We start from the raw sequence: 24,995 nt of genomic DNA on the forward strand, positions 1-24,995 counted from the left end.
CCTGGCCCCCAAATGTCATATTTTCACTAATCTCTTTTGCTAATATTTTTAGCCATTTGTAACCATTAAGATAATGGATTATAGTTGGGGAATTAGCTACCTAGGTAAGTAATATTGGGGTTTTGAATCTCAATGGACTAATTTAAGGTGTAGAGCAAAAAGTGAAAAATTAGTAAATTGAGACACAGAGACCCAAGATTACTTGTTTAAGTGGGTAGATTTCCAACTAGTTTCACAGAATTTTTTGTTTAATGAGGAAAACAAAAATCCTACCAGATGCAAATATTTATTCATCAAAAACAAATCTGTCTGAATATGTCTGACACAGATGAAATCTTCCCTATAGCCAAAGGAAAACTCAGTAAAATTTTAGGGAATAGTGGACCTACTTGTGGCATTGTAATGTTCATATTTGGAGAAATAGTATTAGGTTAGTCAACAGATGTTCAGTTCATTTACATTTGTTTACCTTTGTTCAAGTTATGATCAAATCCAAGGTTATTGTTTCTTGCTCAAATTGAGTAAATGAAGCAAATGCTAATTTTGATTGCTAGAAAGCCATGTCATTTTTAATGGTGGGAAACTTTTGGAAGATCCATAATAGGCAGGTCTTTGGTGATATTTATATTCATCTTCTTGATATATTTTCCAGTGTTAATATAAATTTAGTACCTGGTGTTAGTGAGCCAACAAAATTTGTTGAAGGGATAAATGAATGATAGATTAATGCAACAAATACTTCTCTAGCTATTGGTTTTATGTTTTGTTTTTTCTAGATTTGAGATGGGAAACTCATTTCACCATATACATAATTTCCACATGCCATTTATTTTTTTAATTCATGGGAAAGAGTTGTTGAAAAAGAAATTTTGATAGAATTGATTTGCAGATGGCTTATCTCACCCATCTCATGTGCACTAGTGGCCAGCTGTGTGTGTGTGCGGTGCCACATTTTAAGCATTATGTTTGTGGTGTACTGCTGCGTGTTGGGGCTTCCTTTGAAGCCCGTTGGAGCTTCAGAGCAAGAAGGTAGAGGGAGGTGTCCGTGGGCTAATCTCTGGCCCTGGGCTACCCAAAGTGCCTAGTACTGGGTTAACCAGGAGGTCGGTATAGAAACAGTGTTTAGAAACCTATATAGTAATTTAACAGTAATTTTATGTCTGTTAAATCCAATAATAATTTAAAACATTTGGACTTGTTTTTGTATACTTCTTTTATTTCATTTTCTATTGTTTTTTAATGGTTTTGTAAAAAGATAAACTGAGACACATTAAATTTTGAAAAGTTTATTTGAGCAAATGATTTGAATGGGACAGCACCGAAACTGAAAATGGTTAAAGGTGCTCCACAGGTGGGGCCCAGGGCAGAGGTGGTTATAGAGAAGACATGCAGACAAAGCAAAGAAATTAATTGGCTATAATTTAAATATTTGACTTATTTGGGAAAATTTAGTTACTTGGCTGTTATAATAATTGTTCTGGAGTTTCAGTTTCTCAGATTTTAGAAAATCTAGTTGAGTGTTTATGATTAGTTGTTTTTGAGTTTTGTTTTCTTAGATTCAAGTACATTCACTCTGGCTTAGGTTTGTTTGTTGAGGTAGGCTACACTGCAGAAGGCACTAGAGCCCCCCGGTCTAACAGCCTCCTTGTTGAACTGTTCTAGCAGTATTTTATAGACGTGTGATGGATTCTTTGTGCTGGATCGGAAGTGTTGAAAGACTGGTCCTTCGCCACAGTTCTCTCCATCTCTATGGATACTTTATCTTAAGCTATGTTATAGTTAGTGCTGCAAGTGATTTTTTTTCTTCTTCCCTTCTGCTCTTCCCCAGAATTCATCTTTTCATATATGAGAAATGTCATTAGCTGTATAGGTATTGTTTTTTGAAAGCTGCCAAAATATATTTCTTTAAGTGTAAGTTAAGATCTTCACATTGATTTACCTTCCAGTATATATTATGAGCACAATATTTTTTTTAGATTGAGGGCTTCTAATTATATCTGTTTGGGGTGTGAGTGTATATATTATATAATAACTTAGTGGTGTTGCTCTTAGAAAATTACTTTGTGATTTTTTTTTTTTCCTTTTTCCTGTCAGTGGTTGAAAGTTATTACTCACCTGTTTGGATTTAGCTGTGTGAGAACTTGAGTCTAATTTTATGTCAAATAATTCTTTTCTTGTCAGACTTAGTTTAAGTAGAGGAATTTAAGTTTGTATTTGCATTATTTAGTTTGTTCACTTTTGTGGCCTTGTCTGAGGTATCGTGCTACTGTTTAACTCTTGGAAGACAGTAATATATTTGAGCACATTTTGCAAACCTTATTTTTGTTTAAGTAAAATTTATTATAAGAATTTGGAAAACTACAAACCAACATAAAAAAAAAAGTCTTACCATTCTGTACATTCACTCCCTGTGAATATTACATTCTGTCTTTTTTCTATGAATACTTTTCATGATGTTGGGTTTTTCCTTTTTTTACCATGGGTAGATCCTAGTGTATATACAGTTGCATCAATATATGTTTGTGTTATCTGTCTAAAATATTAAAGTACCAAAAAATATTAGGAAATGTTGCAAAGAAATATACTTGAGTTTGGTTTAAATTACCTCTGAATATGGGTAAGAAAAATTAATAAAGTTAAAGATATCATCAAATGCTTGAGACTGTGCTACATGCTACATCTAGAACTCATTTGTGAACATATCTGTATTTTTTAGTTTAGTGCAGCTACTAATTTTTCATTGGCAGTAATTCTTCATTTGGGCAACATAATTTCTTCTCTTCTTGCTGTTTTTAATTTATTATGTCATTCTATTATATTTTTATTATTAGGAAGATTAAGGCAAGGACAATTTCAATGAAATGATAAGTGTGATACTTGGAACAAAGTGCTAACCTAATATGTACACACCATGTTTGTAGTCCCAAATCCCGCACACGCATAACCTGTTTTCTCTGTTACAAATTTTCACATGAAAGAACGTTCTCTATAAGGAAACACAGTGAGAAGTTATATTTTTTAATAACTAAAAATTATATAATATTTTTTGTTAAGACTCCTCTTAATTCCACCACCTTAACATGACATTTATAGTTTGTATACTGTGTAATATATGTGTGTGTGTATATATTTCTTACATAGTTGGAATCATAATATACATACTTTTTTGTTTTATAAGTAATGCATATTCATTGTAGAAAAATTAGAAAATTCAATTTTATTTCATTTAACAAATATCTGTCTATAGACTATACATTCATCCCTGGCAGTGAGCTAGGCACTAGGGATACAGCAGAACCCAACACAAGTAAGTCCTCTGTCATCATGGATCTTATGGTCTAGTTAACTTTTGTCAAATTATTGGTATACTGGGGATGATCATAATACCAATATCATAGGATCATTAAAGGTGGTGAGGGACTTAGCCATGCTAAGATCTTGGAAAAGACTGTTTCAGGCAGTGGGACACAGCTAGAGCAATGGTGTTAGGGCAGGTATTAGCTGTGCTAGGTGTGGTATTTTCAGAAAGAGCAGGGAGTGGGCAGAGGAGTAGAATCATCAGAAAGACAGGGCCTGCGACTCTTACTGGGAAGGGCCTTGTTGACATCATCAAGACAATCAAGAACATTCGAAACTTGGTTTAGGTGATCTCCAAAGACCATTCAGCCACCAAGGAAACATGCAGACTGTTTTCAACATCTGAATTTGTTGTAGTTAAAAAAAATTATTTAAAAGCTTAATTTAAACCCAGAGAACATAATTTCATAGAAACTATAGTTTCTTAAGAAAATCAAAATGGTACTAGTAGCAGCCTTTATGGTCTCCCCTGTCCCTTCCAAAAGACCTGTTTATAGATCTTGATCTTCAAGCCTGCTGATCATTAAGAGAAGGGTGGTTGGTTTTGGATACATGAAACTGAAAAAGCCATTCCAGTGTTTGTGCCAGTCATTAGAAAATCTAAGTTGGAGTTTGTCTATATATCTTTTAAGACTATTACAGATTATTAAGAAAGGAAAACAAATCCTTTCTTTGAGGTGAAATTGGTGTATAACATACCAGTTGCAGGTGTACAACATTATAATTCGACATCTGTGTACACTATATTCACAAAGTCATCACCACCAAAAGTCTAATTACCATCCTTCACCATATAATTGCCCTCCTTCTCCCATTTCATGCCCCCCGAACCTCCTTTCCCTCTGGTAACCACCAATCTGTTTTCTTTATCTGTGAGTTAGTTTTTGTTTTCTTTGTTTTCTTTTTAAAATTCCACATATGAGTGAAATCATATGGTATTTGTCTATCTTTGACTTACTTATTTCACTTAGCATAATACCCTCTACGCCCATCCATATTGTTGCAAATAGCAAGATTTCTTTTTTTACGGCTGAGTAGTAGTCCATGGTATATGTATACCACATCATTTTTATCCATTCATCCACTGATGGACACTTAGGTTGCTTCCATGGCTTTGCTATTGTAAATAATGCTGCAGTGTTCTTGTATTCTTTGGACAAATACCCAGAGGCAGAATAGCTGGATGATACGGTAGTTCTGTTCTTATTTTTTTGAGGAATCTCCACACTGTTTTCCATAATGGCTGCACCAATTTACCTACCCACCAACACTGTATGAGGATTCCCTTTTCTCCACATCCTCTCTAAAACTGTTTTTCATTTTGTATTATTTTTAATTTTTTTTCAATTACAATTGACATTCAATATGAATTTCAGGTGTACAACATAGTGGTTAGGCATTTATATAACTTACAAAGTAATCTTCCCTCATAAGTCTAGTACTCACCTGGTATTATACATCATACAACACTTTGTTTTTTAATTTACTTTTAAATTATTGTTGAAAGTATTACAAATGTCCCCTTTTTTCCTCCATTGATCCCTCCCCCCTGTACCCCTCCCCCGAGGCCTTCACCACACTATTGTCTGTGTCCATGGGTTATGAAGATATGTGTTAAAATTCTTAGGTAAATCTCTCCCCACCCACCCCTGCCTTCCCCCTGAGATTCGTCTGTCCCATGCTTCTACGTCTGGATCTATTTTTTTTATTGGTTTATTTTCTTCATTAGGTTCCACATAGGAGTAAGATCATGTCATACTTGTCTTTCTCTAGCTGGCTTATTTCACTTAGCATAGTACTCTCCAGGTCCCACTATGCTGTCTCAAAGGGTAAGGAGTCCTTCATTTTTACAGCTGCATAGTATTCCATGGTGTAAATTTCTGAGAAGATGCTAGATATGTTTCAGTCTTCTTGAACTTGTAGAGACTTGTTTTGTGTCCTAACTTGCGGTCTGTCTTTGAGAATGTCCCATGTGCACTTGAGGAGAATGCATATTCTGCAGCTTTGGGGTGAAATGTTTTGTAAATGTCAATTAAATCCATCTGATCTAGTGTGTCATTTAAAATCGCTGTTTCCTTGTTGATTTTTTGTCTGTAAGGTCCATCCAGCAAAGTCAATGGGGTATTAAAGTCCCCTATGGTGACTATACTGCTGTCGATGTCTGCTTTAAAGTTCTCCAGAAGATTTTTGTTGCAGTTTTTCCAGCCTATGTGTCTTTTGTTCTGAGGTGGGTCTCTTGTGGACAGCATATATTTGGGTCTTGTTTTCTTATCCATTCAGCTACCCTATGTCTTTTGATTGGATCATTTAATACATTTATGTTTAAAGTTATTTTTGATAGGCACTTACCTATTGCCATTTTATTTTTTTATTCCTCTGTTTCTCATTCTCTCTATTTCAGTTTCTTATTACATCAGTCCCTTTAACATTTCTTGCAGTGCTGGTTTGGTGGTGATAAACTCCTTTAGCCTATTTTTTGTCTGGGAAGCTCTTTATTTCATCATCTATTTGGAATGATAACCTTGCTGGATAGACTATTCTTGATTTCAGATCCTTGTTTTGCATTACCTTGAATATTTCCCTTCCAGCCTGTAGAGTTTCTGATGAATTGTAGGTAACAGATTGCTTTTCTCTTGCTGCCTTTAAGATTCTCTCTTTGTCTTGAATGTTTGGCATTTTAATTATGTGTCTGGGCATGGACATTTTTGGGTTCTTCTTGCTTGGGACTCTCTCTGCCTCCTGAACTTGTGTGACTTTTTCCTTGACAAGGTTAGGGAAGTTTTCTGCCATTATTTCTTCAAACAGGTTCTCTAATCCTTGCTTACTTTCTAGATCTTCTGGCATTCCTATGATGTGAATATTGTTGGGTTTCATGTTGTCCCATAGTCCCCTTAAACTGTGCTCCTGTTTTTTAATTGTTTTTTCTTTTTGGTTCTCTGATTAATTTTTTTCTAACCCTGTCTTCTAATTTGCTGATCTGATCCTCACCTTCCCCTAATCTGCTGTTTATTCCTTCCATTTTCTTTTTTTATTTCTACTATGTCATTCTTAATTTCCATCATAGTTTCCATTTCTTTTCTCTTGCTGTTGAGCATCCTTATGATCAGTATTCTGAACTCTATATCTGATAGATTGCTTATCTCCATTTCAGTTAGGCTTCTTCTGGAGACTTCTCTTGTTCTTTCATTTGGGGCTTGTTTTTTGTCTCCTCATTGTGGCTGCCTGTTTTGACTTGTTTCTGTGTATTAGGTAGATCTGCTAGGACTCCCAGTCTTTTGGATGGTCTCTGGTGCAGGCCAATGTCAGACGCTGTTTGTGACTGGCCGTGAGTACCCTGTTTGAAGCTTTCCGCACGCCACAGTTTGTGGCTCCTTCTGCTGGGGCTGGGTGTGTTTGGAAAGGACCAAGATGTACACCAAGGTCTAATTTACCAACGCCTGGGCCCAGAAGCAGATCAGGGAAAGACTCAAAACACCCAGAAGCTGATTGTTACTCAATTTCTTTATGAACCTCAGGCTGTAGAAACTCCACAAGGTCTATTTACAAAAAAAATTAATGTAATAGGAAGTCAGGAGCATTCTTAGGTCTGGATGATTTGGCTGTTTAATACTGCCTGTCTGACTGCAGCATTAGCTAATGATTTCCTGTTGCTTTCATGATGGCAGCTTTAGAAAGTCCTGGAATTTTGATAATTCCCAATTGTTTCAATGTCTGTATGACATCTAATAATTTTTCCACCTTTTTCCCATTACGGGCTGCCTTGAGAAAATTAAGAAGCCTCACTGCTTCCACAACATTCTAAAGTTATGAGCTGCACCAAAGGCATAGCTACTATCATTGTAAATATTGATTATTTGATTTTTGACCAATTGACAAACCTGAGTTAGAAGAATTAATTAGGTTTGTTGGGCGGATCATATTTAGGTAAATAATAACCTTCAGTTATGTTCACCATGGAAGTTATTGCATATCCAGCTCAGTAACATTCCTGCTTATCTTTTAAAGATCCATCTGTAAACCAATTAAGTCACCATTATTAAGGAGTGTCCTATAAACCATTCCTAGGAACAAGAAGGTGGTCAGTAAGTAAAACACAATCATGGATGTCTTTATCCTGCAAAGAAAATAGCAAAGTTACTGGCTTAAGACTGTTACATCAAGCTTAAGTGAAGTTAGGTGCAGAAGGCAAGAACCAGTGGGCTGAAGGGAGTGTTAAATGTGATGAGAATTCAGTGGAGATTTAATAGAATGAGGAACATAAAGAGAGGCCATAACTATCTTTTGTTTGTTTGTTCGCATAACATGTCTATAGCAGAAATGGCTGACATGCAGGGAGGGAGCCCTTTGACTACTGAGCCTAGTTGCTGACTATAATAGTCTGTAGGTCTACAATCTATATTTTTGAGTTAAAACTTCTAAAAGTATTTCCTTCATTTTTATGTATAAAAAGTTAGTTTATAATTAAAATGTCCCAGAGTGGGAGCTTTAGATTATTCTTTAGAGATTTTATAGCTTGTTTCCCTTCTGGGTTCTACTGAATTGGATCAGGTCAATTTGATTTTAATAAGACATATAAGGGCTGGGCCATTAATAAAAATTTGGAATCCAGTTTTGACAATATATCCAGTCAAACCCAGGAACCCTCTAAGCTGGTTTTTGTTCTTGTTTGTTTTTAGAAGACGAAAAGGTATTATTCCTCTGAGTCTTTCAGGGTTAATCAGTAGCCCATCTTTAGATATTAGATAACCAAAGTATTTTACCTGTGGTAAAGAGAATCAGAGCTTGTCCTTTGATATCCATGTCCCTTTATAGCTAGCTATTGTAATAGGTAAATTGTGTCATTTTGTAGGAGTCTAGTAATTTTCTAGAGCATAAAACTAAATAATCCACATATTGGATTAGAGTGGAATCTCTAGGAACTTTAACATAATTTAAATCAGCTTTTAGTATCTAAGACAATAGGTGAGACTCTACATGTATCTCTGGGGCATTACTGTCCAAGTAAACTTGGAATCTTCCCAGGTGAAAGCAAAGAGGTATTGACTGTCTTTTTATACTGGATTGCTGAAAAAGGCACTACATAAATCTGTTGCTGAAAAAGATTGTCAGTTCACAGGAATAGCTGATAATAGGTTATGTGGATTTGGACTAGGTTATAGGATTTTTGGAACTGACTTTTATTTAAAGCTATGAAATTTTGTACAAATCTCCTTTCTTTTCCATTGGAGTTCTTTACTGGAAGGGTAGGAGAATTACAGGGGCTCATATGTGGAATTATAAGCCCTTTTTTAGAAGTAATTTTGTATAATGGGCTCAATTCCAGCTCACGCATAAAGGATATCGGTGACCAAAAAAGGCCTGAAGTTGCATTGGAACATCCTGTAACAAATGTTCAGTTCCTCTTATGGAGGGAGCTTTCTTTAAAATCATTATTTTCCCAATTGGCTCAGTATCTGATTTATTTAATTCTAAATACATTTCACCCTTCTTGAAAAAGGATATGTGGGCATCATTGGTTTCAGGAATTGAGGCAGATTTGATTAGCAAGAAAAAAAAATCTATATGTATACACACACACATGTATATATATATATATATATATAGCCCTGTAACATTCCCTAGTTGGAAGGGAAGGGGTCAGGTTCTGATTTACAAACAGACATTGGTTGATTAGATATCCCTACCATTTTTGCACAGAAACTTTTCTCCAACTTGGTTAGGTGTGGTTAAGAACAGGTAACGTAGCACAGTATTTCAAGGGCCTTAGTAATTTCCCTTTATGGTAATTTTAATTTCTCCTAAACTATTAGTGCTGTTAAGGAGAAGGGGAAATGCCTTCGCATAGTCCTCGAAGCAGCCCTATGTTTGCTGCTTTTTTTTTTCCCTCCTTATAAATGCAATTTTAGTTTCCTATAATCAATCTTATGGTGACCTGGCATTTTTATAGTAAAAACAGACTCCTCTCTCCACTTGTCTAAGAGACCTTTGAGTAGATCTGACTTGATTCTTAATTGTTGGAGCTGTAAGTCCATAATTTTGGCAGCTTTCTCTCTTTTTCACCTTTGAATAGTTTTAGATTGTTGATCAGCCAGAATAGCCAGTTCATCAGTATGTGTGGTCTGCCATTTTAATTAATGTTGTTTGATCAAAGTTACAAGCTCTTCATCTAGTCCTTCCAAAAATGCCAAATTTAGTAAGGGATCATTTTGATGATTCTTAAAACTGCCTGGAGACAGACTTGAGTATTGTTTGAAAGTTTTTTTCAAAATGTTTAAAGAAATCAAGCACTGGTTCGTCAGGCTTTCTTTTACATTGCTGGATCGTGGTCAAGTCCATTTTCTGAGGAAAGATATCAGGTATGGCTTGGTAGAGCCAGTGAGTTAATTCCCTGCATTTTCCCCAGTCTGTTCTCTCTGTTTTAAAAAATCCTCTAGCCCGGCCGGGCGTGGCTTAGCGGTTGAGCGTCAACCTAGGATCCAGGCGATCAGGGTTTGATTCCTGGTCAGGGCACATGCCCAGGTTGCGGGCTCGATCCCCAGTCCGGGGTGTGCGGGAGGCCGCCGATCAGTGACTCTCTCATCATTGATGTTTCTTTCTCTCTCTCTCCCTCTCCTTTCCTCTCTCTGAAATCAATAAAGATATATTTAAAAAAAATAATAATAAAAAAATTAAAAATCCTCTATAGGAGTATGCCAGCAAACTGTACCCAGCCTTTCCGTTGCCTTACTCTCAAAACCAGTAGATGTATTAATTGGAATAGCTCAGCATAACTAGGATCATATGTTCTAACAGTTAAATTCCTTTGTGAACCCATCAGGGTCCTGGAGAAAATCAGGGAACAATTGCTGGTTCCTCTTCCTGAGGCCAGCTTTCTCTGAAGGGAGCTGCTGGAATTTCTGGATTATCCTTGTCTGAATTCCTATTCTCGTTTTCCCTTAGGTCAGTAGGGAGTGGTAGTGGGGGAGATGCAGAAGAGATAGTAGGGGAAGGAAGAGGGAGGGGGAGGGCGAGTCCAGACAAGGAAGCTCACAGAGTGGTAAATATAGCGGAGCTGTAGAAGGGGAAAGAATGAGGAGTTGGAATTTATTAACTTCAGAAGCCTTCTTTAGTTCAGAGAATCTTCTGGTTTCTAAATCAAGATGCGCTTCCTGTTCATTCAGTTTAATTTAAGAGCTGCCATTTTCTAATTTCGCATACAAAAAGATTAACTTAGGTGCCCAAAGAAAACTGCACTTTGGCCGTTTTAAGTTGATATCATTTCTAGTTAAATCTTCCCTTTTCTGTAAAGTACTTGTAATTAAAGGCTTCTCACATCTCCAGGAGTATTAATGGAGGTTGAGGACTGGGAGTCACTGGCTTTGGAGGCAGGATGTTTCATGTTAATTTTAGTTTTATTTTGGGATCTCTAGAGTCTGAACAAATTTGTAGGGATATTGTGTAGTGGGTTGAAGTGTGCTGCTTATGGGTTAAGCTCCATGGGGCTCTTACCTCCTGAGTCACATTAACCCTCTTATGTGCCTCAGTTTCTCTTCCCAGCTATCTCATACAGCCATGAGGACTTGAGTGCTAGGTGACCAACCTTTATATGTGCGCCCCTGGACAAGACAATTGTTTAATTACAGTTTAGTTGGAATTCCCTATAGGGCTCCTGCACATTGTGGGAGATGCCCCTTTGACACCTGCACAAAGATTCTTAGTCACCTAAGAATACCAAAGATTTGGGCTGGAGGGAGGAAGTACCCCTTAATTTTGGAGCTGAACTAGTTCGGGCTCTCATTTATAAAGCAAAAGCTTTTTGTTCAGACTCTCAGAGATCAACACCAGTTGAAAAGCCAAAGTTAAAAACCAGCCACCCATTTTTCCTTCAGTTCTGCCTTAGCCTGGGTTTTCTCAACCCTTAACCTTTAGTTCTACCACATGGATTAAAAAAAAAAGCAGCTCAAGTAAAATCAGGGCCTCTTACCTTAAAACAGGGAGGTTCAAAATTCTAAGTGAAACTGGCCAAAATCCACCCAATGCAAAATGTGGATCCAGTGGGGGACAGTGGGCATCTGCTGGTACCTAGCTCAAGTTTGGGTCTGCAAGGTGGTCCTGGGTGGGCTTCTTCGGAATCCTGCTGCCTACACCAAGTAAATGTCAATGTAAGAACTATTCAAACGGGTAGAGAATTTTTGTGAGTTTATTTGAGCCAAACTGATGACAACTGCCAGAGAGCAAAAATCTCAACAGATTGAGAAAATGCTCCAGAAAATGGCAGTTTTGCACCTTATTTTATATATACAATCAAAAGAGAAGGCATAGATGGGTTACATGAAATCCATTGTTGTTAGATTAGGGAGGTGGGAGAAAGTAAAGCAGCATGGGGGGAAACCTCTGGGGTTAGATAAAAAGTAAAATGATAGACACACACTTCTTTTACATAGGTGAGTATAGTTAGCATTCAACAATTAACATGATGACAATGACAGTGAGGGGATTTGTGGTCTCTGCTCTGGAGCTGTGTGGTGAAGAGGGTGGTGATTACTTTGTTGTTCCAAAGGCATGTTAGCATGTTATATCAGGAATGTTGTCCTAGATGCAAAAAGACAGCAGACAGACTCAGTCAAGGTGAAGATTGAAGATTGACCTTTGTTAGGGGAAAATACTGCCCTAGGACATGACTACCCACCATGAACTGCTTTTGGTTAGGAATTTTTAAATTTCAGACCATCCTATGTGGTTACAGGCCTCCCCTGAGCTTGTCAGGTTTAGTATGTGGCTCCTTTCTGTCCACAATAGCAACTTAAATTTGAACACATTCCAAAGCCTTACATTTTCATATGTTATATATTGGATGTCCCTTTTTACATATTATCGTTTTATGTATTCCTTAACTAATTATTCTAGTTTTAGTTAAGTTGACTGCTTTTGTCTCCTAACTTCAGCTTCATCTAACCTGCTGTTGATGCCCCTTAGTGTATTCTTCTTTTCTGTGATTGTGTTCTTCGTTTCTGACTGGTTATTTTTTGTTTTTTTGGTGTGTTCTTTTTTATGCTTACTGTGTCTTTAAGTTCCCACTGAGTTCATTCTTTTCCCCCTGTTCCTTGAGCATTCTCACAACCACTGTTTTGAACTCCTTGTCTGGTTGGTTGTTTGCTCACCTCCATTCAGTTCTTTTTTTCCTGGGGATTTCTCCTGTTCTTTCATTTGCACATATTTCTTTGTTTCCTCATTTTGGCTGCCTCTGTGTATGTTTCTCTGTATTAGGTCATCTGCTGTGTCTCCCAGTCTTGGTGCGGTGGTCTTATCTAGTAGGTGCCCTGTGAGGCTCATTGGCGGTGTCTTCCAGATCACCTGAGCTAGGTGCTCTAGGAATGTCCCTCGCGTGGTTATGTGAGTCCTCCTGTTGTTGAGTCTGGATTGCTACTGGCTTATTCAGTAGTGTTGACTCGGCCTGGCTACCTGTGAGGATTGACCCCAACCCCAGTGTATGAGCTGCTGTCCCGGGGCTGACCTCATGATGCAGACTTTGCCCCATCAGGGTCTGGTGCCTGACGAGATCGCCCTTGGGGTGTGTCACTTGTGTGACTAATTGGGTCAGTGCTCCACTAGTCCTTTTATTTTAACTTTTACATTTCTTTGTTCTCAAGTTTGAATAATCTCTTAATTGCTTTCTCTCCCATATGCATCCCCGCCCCATCCCTAGCCCCAATTTAGGAAGCCCTGTTGGGTGCTGAGTCTTCTCATGTTTGAAAATGCTGGCCCATGGCTTTCATACTTAACAAAATTTTGCCTGAATAAAGTGGTTTTAGGTCTTTCATTGCTTTATGCATTCACTGCTGTTTTGGAGAAGTCTGAGGACAGTATCATTTTCCCATTAGAGGTAATTTATTTTTGCTCGGGTGGCTACTTACTATTTTATCTTCAAAGTTCAGAATGTATCTTGCTGTTGAATGTTCTAAAGCAAATTTTTCTGAAACACTATTGTTCTCTTTCAATCTGCAGATTCACTTCTTTGTTCATTTAGCATTTCATATTAATATATAATTGTCTTCTGTTAACTTTGTTAGGAATGTTACCAGAAAGGGGACCTGGCCCTGAGCAGGTCTGCCTAGGGCCAGCCAGTAGTGTGTGGATTCTTGACTTTGTGCAGGAAAAATTTCACAACATGAGTCCAGGTGACTATGAGGGAATATTTATTAAAGTTGAGGAGGTAAAACAAAAAAGGGCTTACTATAGAAGAAGCAACAGGAAAGCCTAGGCTGGGCTGCCCTAGCTCTCTGGGAAGTCAGAGAAAAAGGGGCCTTGGGAATAGTTTCAGGGGACTAGCCTTCGACAAGCTGCCACTGCCCATTGTTCCCTAGGTTGTAAGTCTCATGGGGTCCCTTAGAGTTTAGGAGATGCCTGCCCGTGGGGGAAGAAAAGGGGAAAGGAAATGGTAGGGGGGTTGCTCTCCTTCGAGGGAGAGCACACACTGGGTCCTTTATCTTGAGGCTTTTATTTCTCTCTTGCAGTCAGGAAACTTAGTGGAAGTCTCAGGGGAGGGTTTCAGCAAAATATTAATTAGTTCTCTAGGTGTACTCTTTCAGGGTGTGGTCTTCACTGATTGGTCAGTGCCAGGGCAGGGGGTCATCAGTCATCACAGCTGGTCCTGGTGTTGTCCACCTGGTTTTGCTGCTTTTCTGGGTCTGGAACTGAAATACAAGTAAGGCGTCAATGTTATTTCTAGGGAGGTGGCCTGTGTCTGCTGTAAATTGCTCTGCCAGTTTGTTCAGCTGTATGCCTCAGTTTCCCTATTCCACTTGTCCTGGCTCACTGGCCTGTCTCAGGAATACCAGTTATCCTCATTTTGGATCTTTTTTGATGGTCTTCCATATCTTGGCTTTGTTCTAGTCATTCTTTTCCTCATTTGTGTTTGCATCATCTCTGATTTTTATGATAGTAATCTAATTTTCAGCTACATTATTTAGCTTCTTGATGTTTTAAATTAATTAGTTTTTTAATGGTGGTGTTTTGATATTCTCTCTCTCTTTCTCTCCCTCTCCCTCCCTCCCATCCTGTCTCCCTCTCCATCTTTTTCAAATCCTGATGTTTATCATATTTTCTTATTTATCGACTAGCCATAATCTTATTAGGTTAATAATAAGGTAGACCTCAGAACTCCTACGGAAAACCTCGTCCTTTTCTTTGAGTTGTGTTTCCTTTTACATTTGGCTCTGTCTTGTGCTTGTTCCCTTCCTTTCTTATTGACTGAATGGTCATTTGCTGCGGTATGTGCAGCAGCTGGCCATGCTGTTTCTAATTAGTCTTGTTCTTGCTTTTGGGCCTACTTGTCCAGACTTTCTGTATGTCCTCATAGAGGGTGAGGGGCTTCTACGCTCTCTTCTTACCACCGTATCCAAGTCCAGTTTTTTTCTCCCTTTAGAGCTACAATTTGAAAGCCTTTTTCCTTAATATATACGTTTTGTCCTGTAGCTGGTAGGTGTACTGATGACATGCTTTCTTTGTGAGACTCTTAGGGCTGTGTTCTCACTTCTGGGATTTTGCTAAAATGTCTAATTTAGGTTCATTTCACCTAACTGGGAAAGTGGGAGGTGTGAGTGTTCTGTTTCCATGGAGAAATTCTTTTTGGCTTTGGACAGGCTCCCATTGCAGTGCGTGCTCTGGAGCATCACATTTCTTCCTGCCAACCTCTCTCTCTGTTTCCCAGTCAGAACTGTGAAAAGGTAACAATAGCGGGCGAGTTTGCCCCTTTTTGGGTTTGGGGTGTATAAGCGAGAATTCCCAAGATTTTGTCAACTTCTCCAGTGCATCTTGTGGAAGAAGGGTTGTTATGGTGGCCAGGACCCTGCCACACTTTACTCTCTTCCACTCGAAAATTTTATGTGTTGTGTGTGTGTGTGTGTGTGTGTGTGTGTGTGTGTGTGTGTACACGTTTATTAAAGCTGGGGCCAGTGAAACAAGGAAGGGCTTAGGACAGAAGCAGCAATGGGAGAGAGACTAGGCGGGGCTGCTTTGGCTCCCTAGAAACGTTAGGGAAAGAAGTGGGCCAAGGCAGAGCTACTGCCAGCCCACTGGAGTCAGAGGAAAGGGGCTTTGGGGTCGGGTTCGGGGGTTAGCCCAGGAGGAACTCCTGCTCCCAACTGCTCACCTGGTTGCGAGTCTCGTAGGGCCCATTAGAGTTCAGGAGATGCACGCTTGTGGGGGAAAAGAGGGGGAAAGAAAAGGCATGGGTGTGTGCGCTCCGGGGAAAGAAAGAGCTGTTTTACAATTTTTGATCCATAAGCCTAGCTTTTCCGAGAGGGAAATTCTCTCAAGCATTTTTACCTCTGTATTTTAATGTAGAAATCAGTGAAGACATGTTAAGTAGTTTATTCAGTGTTACATGAATTTTGGAAGAGTTGCTGCCTGGTCTCTTGGGCCTTTGGTTTTTGTTTCCCTCTTGTACTAGCCATGCTTATTCAAATTAAGATTCTTCTAAGCTTTCAAAAATATAATTAATTGGAACATTGTAGTATTGAAAAAAATGTTAAAATCACAATGTTTGTAGTTAAACCTAACTTAATGCATATAAGAATTCCAGAATTTCCTTTCTCCCCTATTGTATGTCTGTCTCACAGGTTTAAAAGAGAGATTGGAAATCAAGCCAATGAATCCCTTTTACTTCTAAAAGAGCTTCACAAACTTCACTGTTTAAATATGCTGGTATACTGAAGTCTTTGGATAGTCTTGGCTCTTTCCATGACAGAGGTCACAAAATAGCTTCACTTTCATTTGACAGTGTTGACTTGGGTGGGTTTTTTTTGTTTCTGTTTTTTTTTGGTAATAACCCTGAAATGTGTGTGTTTTGTTCATGCCAAGACCTGATTTACATACAAAGTATTGTAAAATGAAGGAAGATACACTCTTTTTCAAACTTTGGTAATAAACAACCATCATAACTTTCTTTTTTGGTGTTTAAACTTTTAAATTGAAAATATCAACATTGTAAATTATGGATACAGTAAAACCTCGATATAACGGACTAATTCAAATGAGGGAGTGTCCATTAAAGCTGAAAGTCTATTTTTTAATAAAGTAGGTTTCCTGAATGGGTGTTAAAAAATTGACAAATTGTTAGTTTACCTGTTTTTACTTATGCAGATGCATCTGTGTAATTAAAATTAAGTATGTATGAAAAGTTTATTTCACAGAAAAGTTTTCTATATGTATTACAGTAATTTTAAATTTATACTGAATATGTCTAGTAAATGCCTGCATTCACCAGTCACCACAAGTAAACAAATGCACAGGGCGGGGGCGGGGCTTAGCACATGTGGGAACATTGGCCTGCACACATTAAAACTGCTGCAGAAAGCCCACATGACAATAGAACCAGTTGCCCCACTTGATGAGGTGTGATCACAAGCTAATCATTTGCTGAACATCGTTTATGAGTGGTGACTCTTGGATTTAAATATGTAGGCTATAGTTGTAGATATGTTCATTTATATCAGCAAAATTACTAGAGTGTTTTTTTTCAACATATAGCCTATTGGCCAAAATTTGTTAAAAATAATAGTGAGTTAATAACAAAAAAACCTGTTAATTATAAGCAAATCTTGGTTAAAAGCATTTTATTTATTTTTTAAATATGTTTTTATTGACTTTTTAGAGCTAGAGAAAGGGAGGTAGAGGGAGAGATAGAAACATTGATGAGATTGATCTGCTGTTTCCTGCATGCCCCCCACTGGGGATTGAGCCTACAACTTGGGTATGTGCCCTGACTGGGAATTAAACTGCTGACCTCTTGGTGCATGGAAAGACACCCAACCAACTGAGCCACACCAGCTGGGTGGTTAAAAGCATTTAAAGTTACCATGGTGTTAATTTTCACACATGACATATGGACCAGAAATGTTGTCTGTTAAATCCGAAGTCTGTTATATCGAGGTCTGCAAAATTGAGGGTTTACTGTATGTTAAGAATTCTCGGTGGTCTTTCTTGTAACATTCTTTACCCTTTGATTTCAATTCTGTTAGCCATATGGTATTTAACCTTCTTATTTAGAGTTGACATGAATCATATCTCAGGATATAAAATAAGAAAACTGCGTACAATTCTCTAATGAAGCTGCTCGAAATTTCAAACATTGCATTTTTTTATTGTTAATCCTCACCAGAGGATAGTTTTTCCATTGCTTTTGAGAGAGAGAGACAGAGGGAAAGAGAAACATTAATGTGAGAGACACATCGGTTGGTTGCCTCCCACACTCACCCTGACCGGGGCCAGGGATCAAGCCTGCAACTGAGGTATGTTCCCTTAACCAGAATCGAACCAGAGACCCTCCAATCCGAGGACTGACTGATCCAAACCAGCTACGGCAATAATTTTATTTTTAATGCTATTTGTAGATAATGTGTGCTGTAGTTGTAACCTAAATTTTCATTCTTTTAAAAGATTTTTTAATTAAAAATTTTTAAAATTACAGTTGACATTTAATGTTATGTTAGTTTCAGATGTACAGCATAGTGGTTAGACATTTATATAATTAAATTTTCATTCTTTAAGCAGATTCTTTGTAACAGATTGAGATACACATGCACATGTGCACACACAGTCACACATACATATGACTTGCTGAAAACTAAGTTTAGACTGTACTTGGGGTAGACTACTGTGGAAAAGGTAGTTTTTTCTCCTACCACATGGTTACATGCAAAATACACAATCATTGTCTCTAGTGCTCCAGTGCTAGCATACACCTACCACCTTTCATTTTCTTTTATGAAAATGTTCCTCTGACTTTATTTTTTTTTGCATTTTGTTGATTCTATTATTCACTACGGTAAGTTCTCAATGTCATTGCCAATAGGTTCTGTGACTTTATTTATTTATTTATTAATATATCTTTATTGATTTCAGAGAGAGGAAAGGAGAGGGAGAGAGAGAGATAGAAACATCAATGATGAGACAGTCATTGATTGGCTAGCCCGCAACCTGGGGCATGTGCCCTGACCGGGAATCGAACCCCGATTGCCTGGATCCCAGGTGGACGCTCAGCCGCTGAGCCACGCCCAGCTGGGTGATTCTGCGACTTTAAGTGAAACAATGTATAAGGAGACCAGTTTTATCAGAGCTAATTGATGCAAACAAGAGTTAAATTCCTATTGCATCTCATTAACATAAAAAAAGACATGGGATGAAAAAAACTACATTATTTGAGGACCCATTGTAGTTTATTTTACTTAGCGCACTCTCAGTATACAGTCATATACTCTTTCAAGCCTGTTTGTGGATTCAAACAGAATGAAGAATGCAAAGCCTTCATATTTTTATGTCTTTTATAACTATTAACTTATTTATGTTTGAAAGAAAGTTCTGTATATATATTGTGGGAGCTTCTGAGTTTTACACAAGCTTTTTTATATTTTAGAGTGTGGAAGGGAGGGAGGGAGAGTGGGAGAGAGAGAAACATCATGTGAGAGAGAGACATCAATTGGCTGTCTCCCGAACCCGCAGGGACCAGGGCGGGGATTGGACCTGCAACCCAGGTAGGGAAGCCAACCCGAGACCCTCCAGTGCACAGGCTGACACGCCAGCCACTGAGCCACACTGGCCACGCCGGCCAGGGCTACAGAGGCTTTTTACAGAGGAATTTATTTTAAAGGCCATGATTTAATACTTTTGTTTCTGTTCAATCTTCCCTAATTGGCGATAATAATGATTTATACCTTAAAAGACATTTTCATACATTATTTTGTTCAACTCATAACAGCCTTAGCAGAGCTTTCAGTTCACTATTACAAACTTGACAGTGGCCCTTGTTCATAAACTGTGGCATACATCTCTGTCCGACACATTCTAAGAGCAGAATTGCTGAATCAGAGGCTGCATATACACTCTTAAGGCTTTTGATATAATTTTGTCACTTCCTATTGTTTGATCCTACTAAGGCTCAGTATTTTTACTGTATTTATTCTGTTGTGAATTGCTTGCTTGAGCTTTTTTTTTTTCATTACTAAAACTATTAGGCCCATCTTTTTTTTATATCAATCTTTTGACAAATATATTACAAAAAGACACCCTCCCCCCCCAGCAGTTTGGCATTTCCCTTTTGCTTTGCTTTATTTTTTAGAGCTTTTGCCTTTTAATTTACCAGTTTTTTTTTGCACAGACATTTAAAATTTTTATTGTGAAATTTTTTTGTCTTTCTTTTATGACTCCTTTCCCCCTTTGGCTTGTATGCTTAAAAAGTTATTCTGCATCCAGTGATTAAGTAAATTGTTATTAACACTCAAATGAAATTATTAAATTTAGGGTTTTAAAAACCTTTTACTACTCCAACAAAATTTCTTATTGCTAATTATTTAAATTCAGCCTACTGTTATGAACTTACTGAAGAAATGACTCTTCCTACCCCCTTCCTTTCAAACGGGATTTCTGCTAAATTCTGCATAATAGAAGTTTGATATTAGGGAAAGTAATCTTACTTTTCGTTTGCATTGTTCAGTTAGATCCAGGGATATTTTAATTTTTCAGATGATATTTTTGCCTCAAAGTTTACATATGAAATTAAAATCAAATCAGTAGTTATAAATATCGCATACAATTCTGGCTTTATTTTGGATTTTTAATTCCTTTTTTTGGCTACTCCCTAACATAAGCACTGGTGATCTGTTTTGCAGAATCCTTGCAGCCCTTCCTGGAAGCCTGTAGCAACACTTTGTTTTTTCGGACTTGCTCTGTGCTGCTTCGAACCCCTAAGCTTGATCTGCAAATACTAGAAAAGCTCAGTATTATTCTACAGAAACTCTCTAAAATCAAGTAAGAATTTTTTATTTCTAATAATTTTTATTGAAAGATATATTTTTGTGATCATTTAGACCTTTCTGAATCCTATACTAGTTCAACTTTGATTATTAAATCAAAATTTTCAGTAAACATGTAGAAAATGCATATTAATGCTTGTCTAGGACCACATACTTAGTGATACAGTACAATCATCGTTCTAATCTTAGACTGTCTTGTTGTTTCTGCTAAATGAACTTTAAATATCACAAACAGAGGATGTAAAACTAAGCAGTTTTTAGCAACTGGGTGGTAGTGTCAGAACAAATTATTGCACATTGGTATTCTGTACTGCCACAGTGGAAACAGAAAAGGTGGCAAAAGTGTATTTCTCAGATTCTTATTGATGCACTAAAGTTAGTTTAGGCAATGAGAAAGAAGCAAGCAGGAAAGATTTTAAATAATGCTTATTGTAGGAAACTATATGGGCTTGCTACTGCTACTTATTTAAATTTTACAATAAGAATTGGGGGCTTTCTTTTTATATTTGCTCTTATGCAAATATTGGTATAATCATTTTAAAAATTAAAGAATAAAGGGCATAGATTTTAAGGTATATTTTCTGAGAACCTTGGTATAGTCCAATTTTTATGACAGTTACATTATAGTTTGGGTTCAGCTTCTCTGCACCCTCCCTTTCCCCTCAGCCATGATTTCCATGGAGGTGAATTTAGGTGTTTTACCAGGGCTCATTATGGCTGAATAGTAAATATAATGCATCTTGAAATTGTTTGCAGATGTGTGATAGTGGGCTCATATGTCCTATTTAGTGCCTAGCACACCGTACCACACCATTGTAAATTATTAGTTATCAAATTATAAGCTCATACTCAACTCACCAAATTACTGGTTTTCATCTGGTGTCAATTAAACTTACCAAATCATTGTCTTCCTTTTCTTGAAGACCAACTGTAACATGATTGTCTTGATTTACAATTGGTAAATTCTCAATAAGGCTATTACCTGTGGTACCATGAAGCTGCAATTATGTTACTTAGGTATAATTATTTCTTAAGTGTTAATTCATGGGATTTTTTAAGTAGTTCCAAAGTGCAAGTATATCCTTGGGTTGGGAACAGTTGATACTCAAGCAGTCTTAAAGTAAATCTTTAAAATCACAAAGATGTAAATTCTTTTGTATCAAGTGGATGGTTATATACAGTTATTTCATAATTTCTCTCAAGATATAAGTATATGTAGACAGGAAATAAGAAATATATAATCAGATATAATTCTGATTGATCAGGAAATTACTAACTGGTTATTAGAAAGAGGATGGTTGGAAAGATATTTTGGAGCAAAGGCAAAGGTAAACCTATTTTTTGCTACTTTGAGAAGTAAAGGATACTTGAAAGAAGGCAATCAAGAATTTGACCTTTTCCAGCGATTAGGCAGAAAGCAGTTCTCAAGTGTGTGTTAGTGGCTGGTGCAGTTTTCAGGATTATGAAACATTTCCTTTTTCCTTCAACTCTCTTTCACTGTAGGCCTTATAACCCACTTTCTTTGTCTTGGCATGTTAATGCTTAGTTACCTGTTTTCTTCACTGTTTTTAAAAACTGGTGCCATTTTTTCACATTCACACATGTTATCCCAGTGTCATTACAGATGAACTCTTTAAGTGTGTGTAATTAAATTAATGGGCTCATTCTCTTACAGGAGTAATAAGAAGTTCTTTGAACTTTTTACAATTCACCTGATGCTTCAGGAAATACAAAGGACAACACACCCAGAGCACGCCTTCCTCTGCATTAACCTCAATTCAACTCTGTTCAATTTAGGGTTAACGAAATGCAACTCCTTGGCCTCCAATGCAAGCCATTAGACTGGCTTATTATTATTTTATATATTTTATATATGTGTTGCTTATTTGTAAGGTTGCAAAAATCATCAAAGTAACTAAAAGTCTACCAAGTAAAGTTTCTAGTAGCATCATTTATCATGAAAAATAAAATAGAAAAAATTTTAACTTTAAGAATGAAATCTATAGAAGCTCTGGAATTGTTGGAATATTATAATTCAACTAAGGTAGTACTGATGTGCAAAATAGAATTTCCAGAATTAATGATGCTGGGGTTATTTTTTGTAAAACTGCTTTAGAAAAATTCTTAAAATTATGTGATTATTTGGAATAAAACTGATGTTTATGTGGGAACAGGGCTAGATCATGTTGTCATTCTGTTTTCTTAATATATTAGAAATCTCCCCTTTTGGAAAAAGTACATAATTTTTAACTACAATCTTCATATTATAACTTTTCTATATCTCTTAGATTCACAGATACTGATTTTTTTTTATTGTGCTGTCCATGGAGTACTTTAGAGAAAAAAATTTTATTTTCCAAAATAATTTAATTATTACCAAAGTGTATTTGTACAAAAAAAAATTTTACACTGAAAAATTAAAATGTCATAATCCCAACACTCAGAAATATCTCCTGATGTAGCCAAAGATGAGTGGAGTAGCCAGAAACAAAAAAATCCATTATGGGTATTTCAGAAAATAGAGTCAGTTAACAGAGCAAAAGACCAGCTCTTTCAGAACACGCAGTATCTAGAGATGGCCCAGTAAGAGTGCAGATGCCAGGTGGCAGAGCAGAGGCTGGCACTTCAGCATGGGGTATTTGATGTTTCTGAAGAAGAGACCAAGACAAGTAAAGCAGAAACATTATTCAAAGGGACAGTTGAATAATGATTTGGGGGAGGCAGGGGCTAAAGAAGGATCTGCATGTACAGATTGAGAGAGCTCATCATGTTCCAGAAAAATCAGTGAGAAATGGAGTCTGTAATTAGACACATCTTATAACTTAGATACATTACAATTATAATTTAATGGTAAGTATGAAATTTTAAGGATAAAGGCAAAACCAAACAAAAATCAGTTACCTGCAAGAGAAGAAAACGAAGCTCGCCTCATACAATGCCAGAAGTTGATAAGTATCCCCTCCACTTTTGGAGAGGGAAATGTTTAAGAATTTATACCTAGTGAAGATGTCTTTCATAAGTGAAGACAGTGGAAAGAAATGTTCAGATATGCAAGTGTTTAGAAATTATACCACTTACTATTCTTGAGAAAAGTAACTACTTAGATTATTCGAACCAATTTAGAGATGAAGGAAAATTGAATTTATTACATCAAACTCATTCCAAAAGACTAGTGAACACTGAAACCACTTAAACATGAATACACTTAAATAATTGTTGTAAATCTGTTTTTAATGGAGTGGAATGTTGAATTCTTTAAAAGAATAAGTAATGGGAAAAGCAGTCATTTATTAGTAAGAACTTTGTTAAGACTATCTTAAGTGATGTTAAAAACAGGATTAAATGGGACCCTGAGATTGAGGTGAGACAGAGAAGCTAGTAAGTAAAAGTTTTCTACATTTTCATCACAAATACAGTCAGTGTGTTCCATTTCAGTATTAACTTTGCCAATTAGAAAAATGAAGGATAAAAGAATGCTTTTGGAAAATGTCAGAGTAATTACTACTAAAATTAAAAGCAAGATAAGTATTCTCAAAACGTTGAAGAAGAAAAACAAAATAAAGCCCGCTGGGCATGACTCAGTGGTTGAGCATCGACCTAGGATCCAGGAGATTGCAGTTTGATTCCCCAGTCAAGGCACATGCCTGGGTTGCAGTCTCCATCCCAGTAGGGGCCGTGCAGGAGGCAGCTGATCAATGACTCTCTCATCATTGATGTTTCTATCTCTCTCTCTCCCTCTCCCTTCCTCTCTCTGAAATCAATAAAGATATATATATATACATATATATATGTATTTAAAAAGAAAAACAAAGTATTTACAAAGACATAGCGAAAGATAGAAAGCCAGGACCATGTGAAAAACAAAAATATTTAGGATAAATAAAAGGTTTTAAAATTATAAATTTTGTATTGTCTTGTGTTGATAAATTTGAAAATCTGGATGAAATGGACTATTTTCTAGAAAAGACATTATCAAAAGTATTTCAATAAATCCCCAATAGAAAATTATTAAAGCCTTTTATAAAATTATGTAAGAATTCTTTTGAAAAATGGCATCAAATCCAGGTGTTTTACAGATGAACTGTTTAACATTTCAAGAAGGAAATATTTAAAGCTATTTAGACTGTCCCAGAATGTTGAAAAAGCATTCTAATTTATTTTCTGGACTTAGCATGAACCCAATACCAAAAAATTGACAAAGAAAGTAAAATAAAATAGATTCTAAAGTCTTAAAGAATAGTGAACTTCCCCAGCTGGGTAGCTTAGTTGATTAGAGCTAAAGGAGCTTGTTACCACCAACAAGTATTATAAGAAATTTTAAAGGGTCTCTTTAAAAGGAAGAAAAAAAGAGAGGAACATAGGTATAAAGAATAAAATGGCAATATTGCCAGGCCATCCTGTCCATCTTCATGGGGCTGTTGCTTCCCCTGTACCTGATCTTGTCCCTGAGACCTGAAACCACACCATCATTGGATGTGTCAGCACAGCCTGGAAGCAAAGAACCTAAAACATAAATGAAAATAAGAAGAAAGAGAAGATGGGTGCAGAGTGAGTAACTGGAGGCTGCGTGCCCCTGATCCCGGCCAGGGACTGGATTTACAGCTAAAATACTGCGCAGTCAGTTTGAAAAGTCAAGAGAAGTGTAGTGGTTTGGACATACTATAGGGAGCACTGAAGAAACAATGTAGTGACTGGTAAGAGGAGGAGAGTCATGGAAAGGGGGAGCCCCTCCGGAACAGGTGCTTGGCTGAGAGGCCGAGTGATGTGGGCTGCAAAGCTCCCTCCCCTTGGGAGTGAGGGTTCTCAACCCCAGGCAGAGAACCCAAACCCAGAGTAGCATAAACTGAA

The 24,995-nt window shown here is 37.1% G+C and overlaps 1 protein-coding gene across 10 annotated transcripts in view; it reads left to right on the forward strand.

Moving 5' to 3' along the window:
* CCDC138 (coiled-coil domain containing 138) overlaps positions 1-23,920 on the forward strand; it is a 90,407-nt gene extending 66,487 nt beyond the window's left edge. For 4 of the 10 annotated variants that reach the window (XM_081144848.1, XM_081144846.1, XM_081144845.1 and 1 more), the window contains 2 exons: positions 20,004-20,142; positions 21,823-23,918. In XM_081144848.1, the coding sequence (XP_081000974.1) occupies positions 20,004-20,142; positions 21,823-21,988 (305 nt within the window). In that variant the 3' untranslated portion in view covers positions 21,989-23,918. Of the gene's footprint in view, positions 1-20,003; positions 20,143-21,822 lie in introns of all 10 variants that reach the window. The other 6 variants (XM_081144850.1, XM_081144851.1, XM_081144849.1 and 3 more) reach the window with 3 other exon arrangements.
* The last annotated feature ends 1,075 nt before the right edge of the window (positions 23,921-24,995 follow it).

This window comes from Miniopterus schreibersii, assembly GCF_964146895.1.
Source record: "Miniopterus schreibersii genome assembly, chromosome: 8".
NCBI lineage: Eukaryota > Metazoa > Chordata > Mammalia > Chiroptera > Miniopteridae > Miniopterus > Miniopterus schreibersii.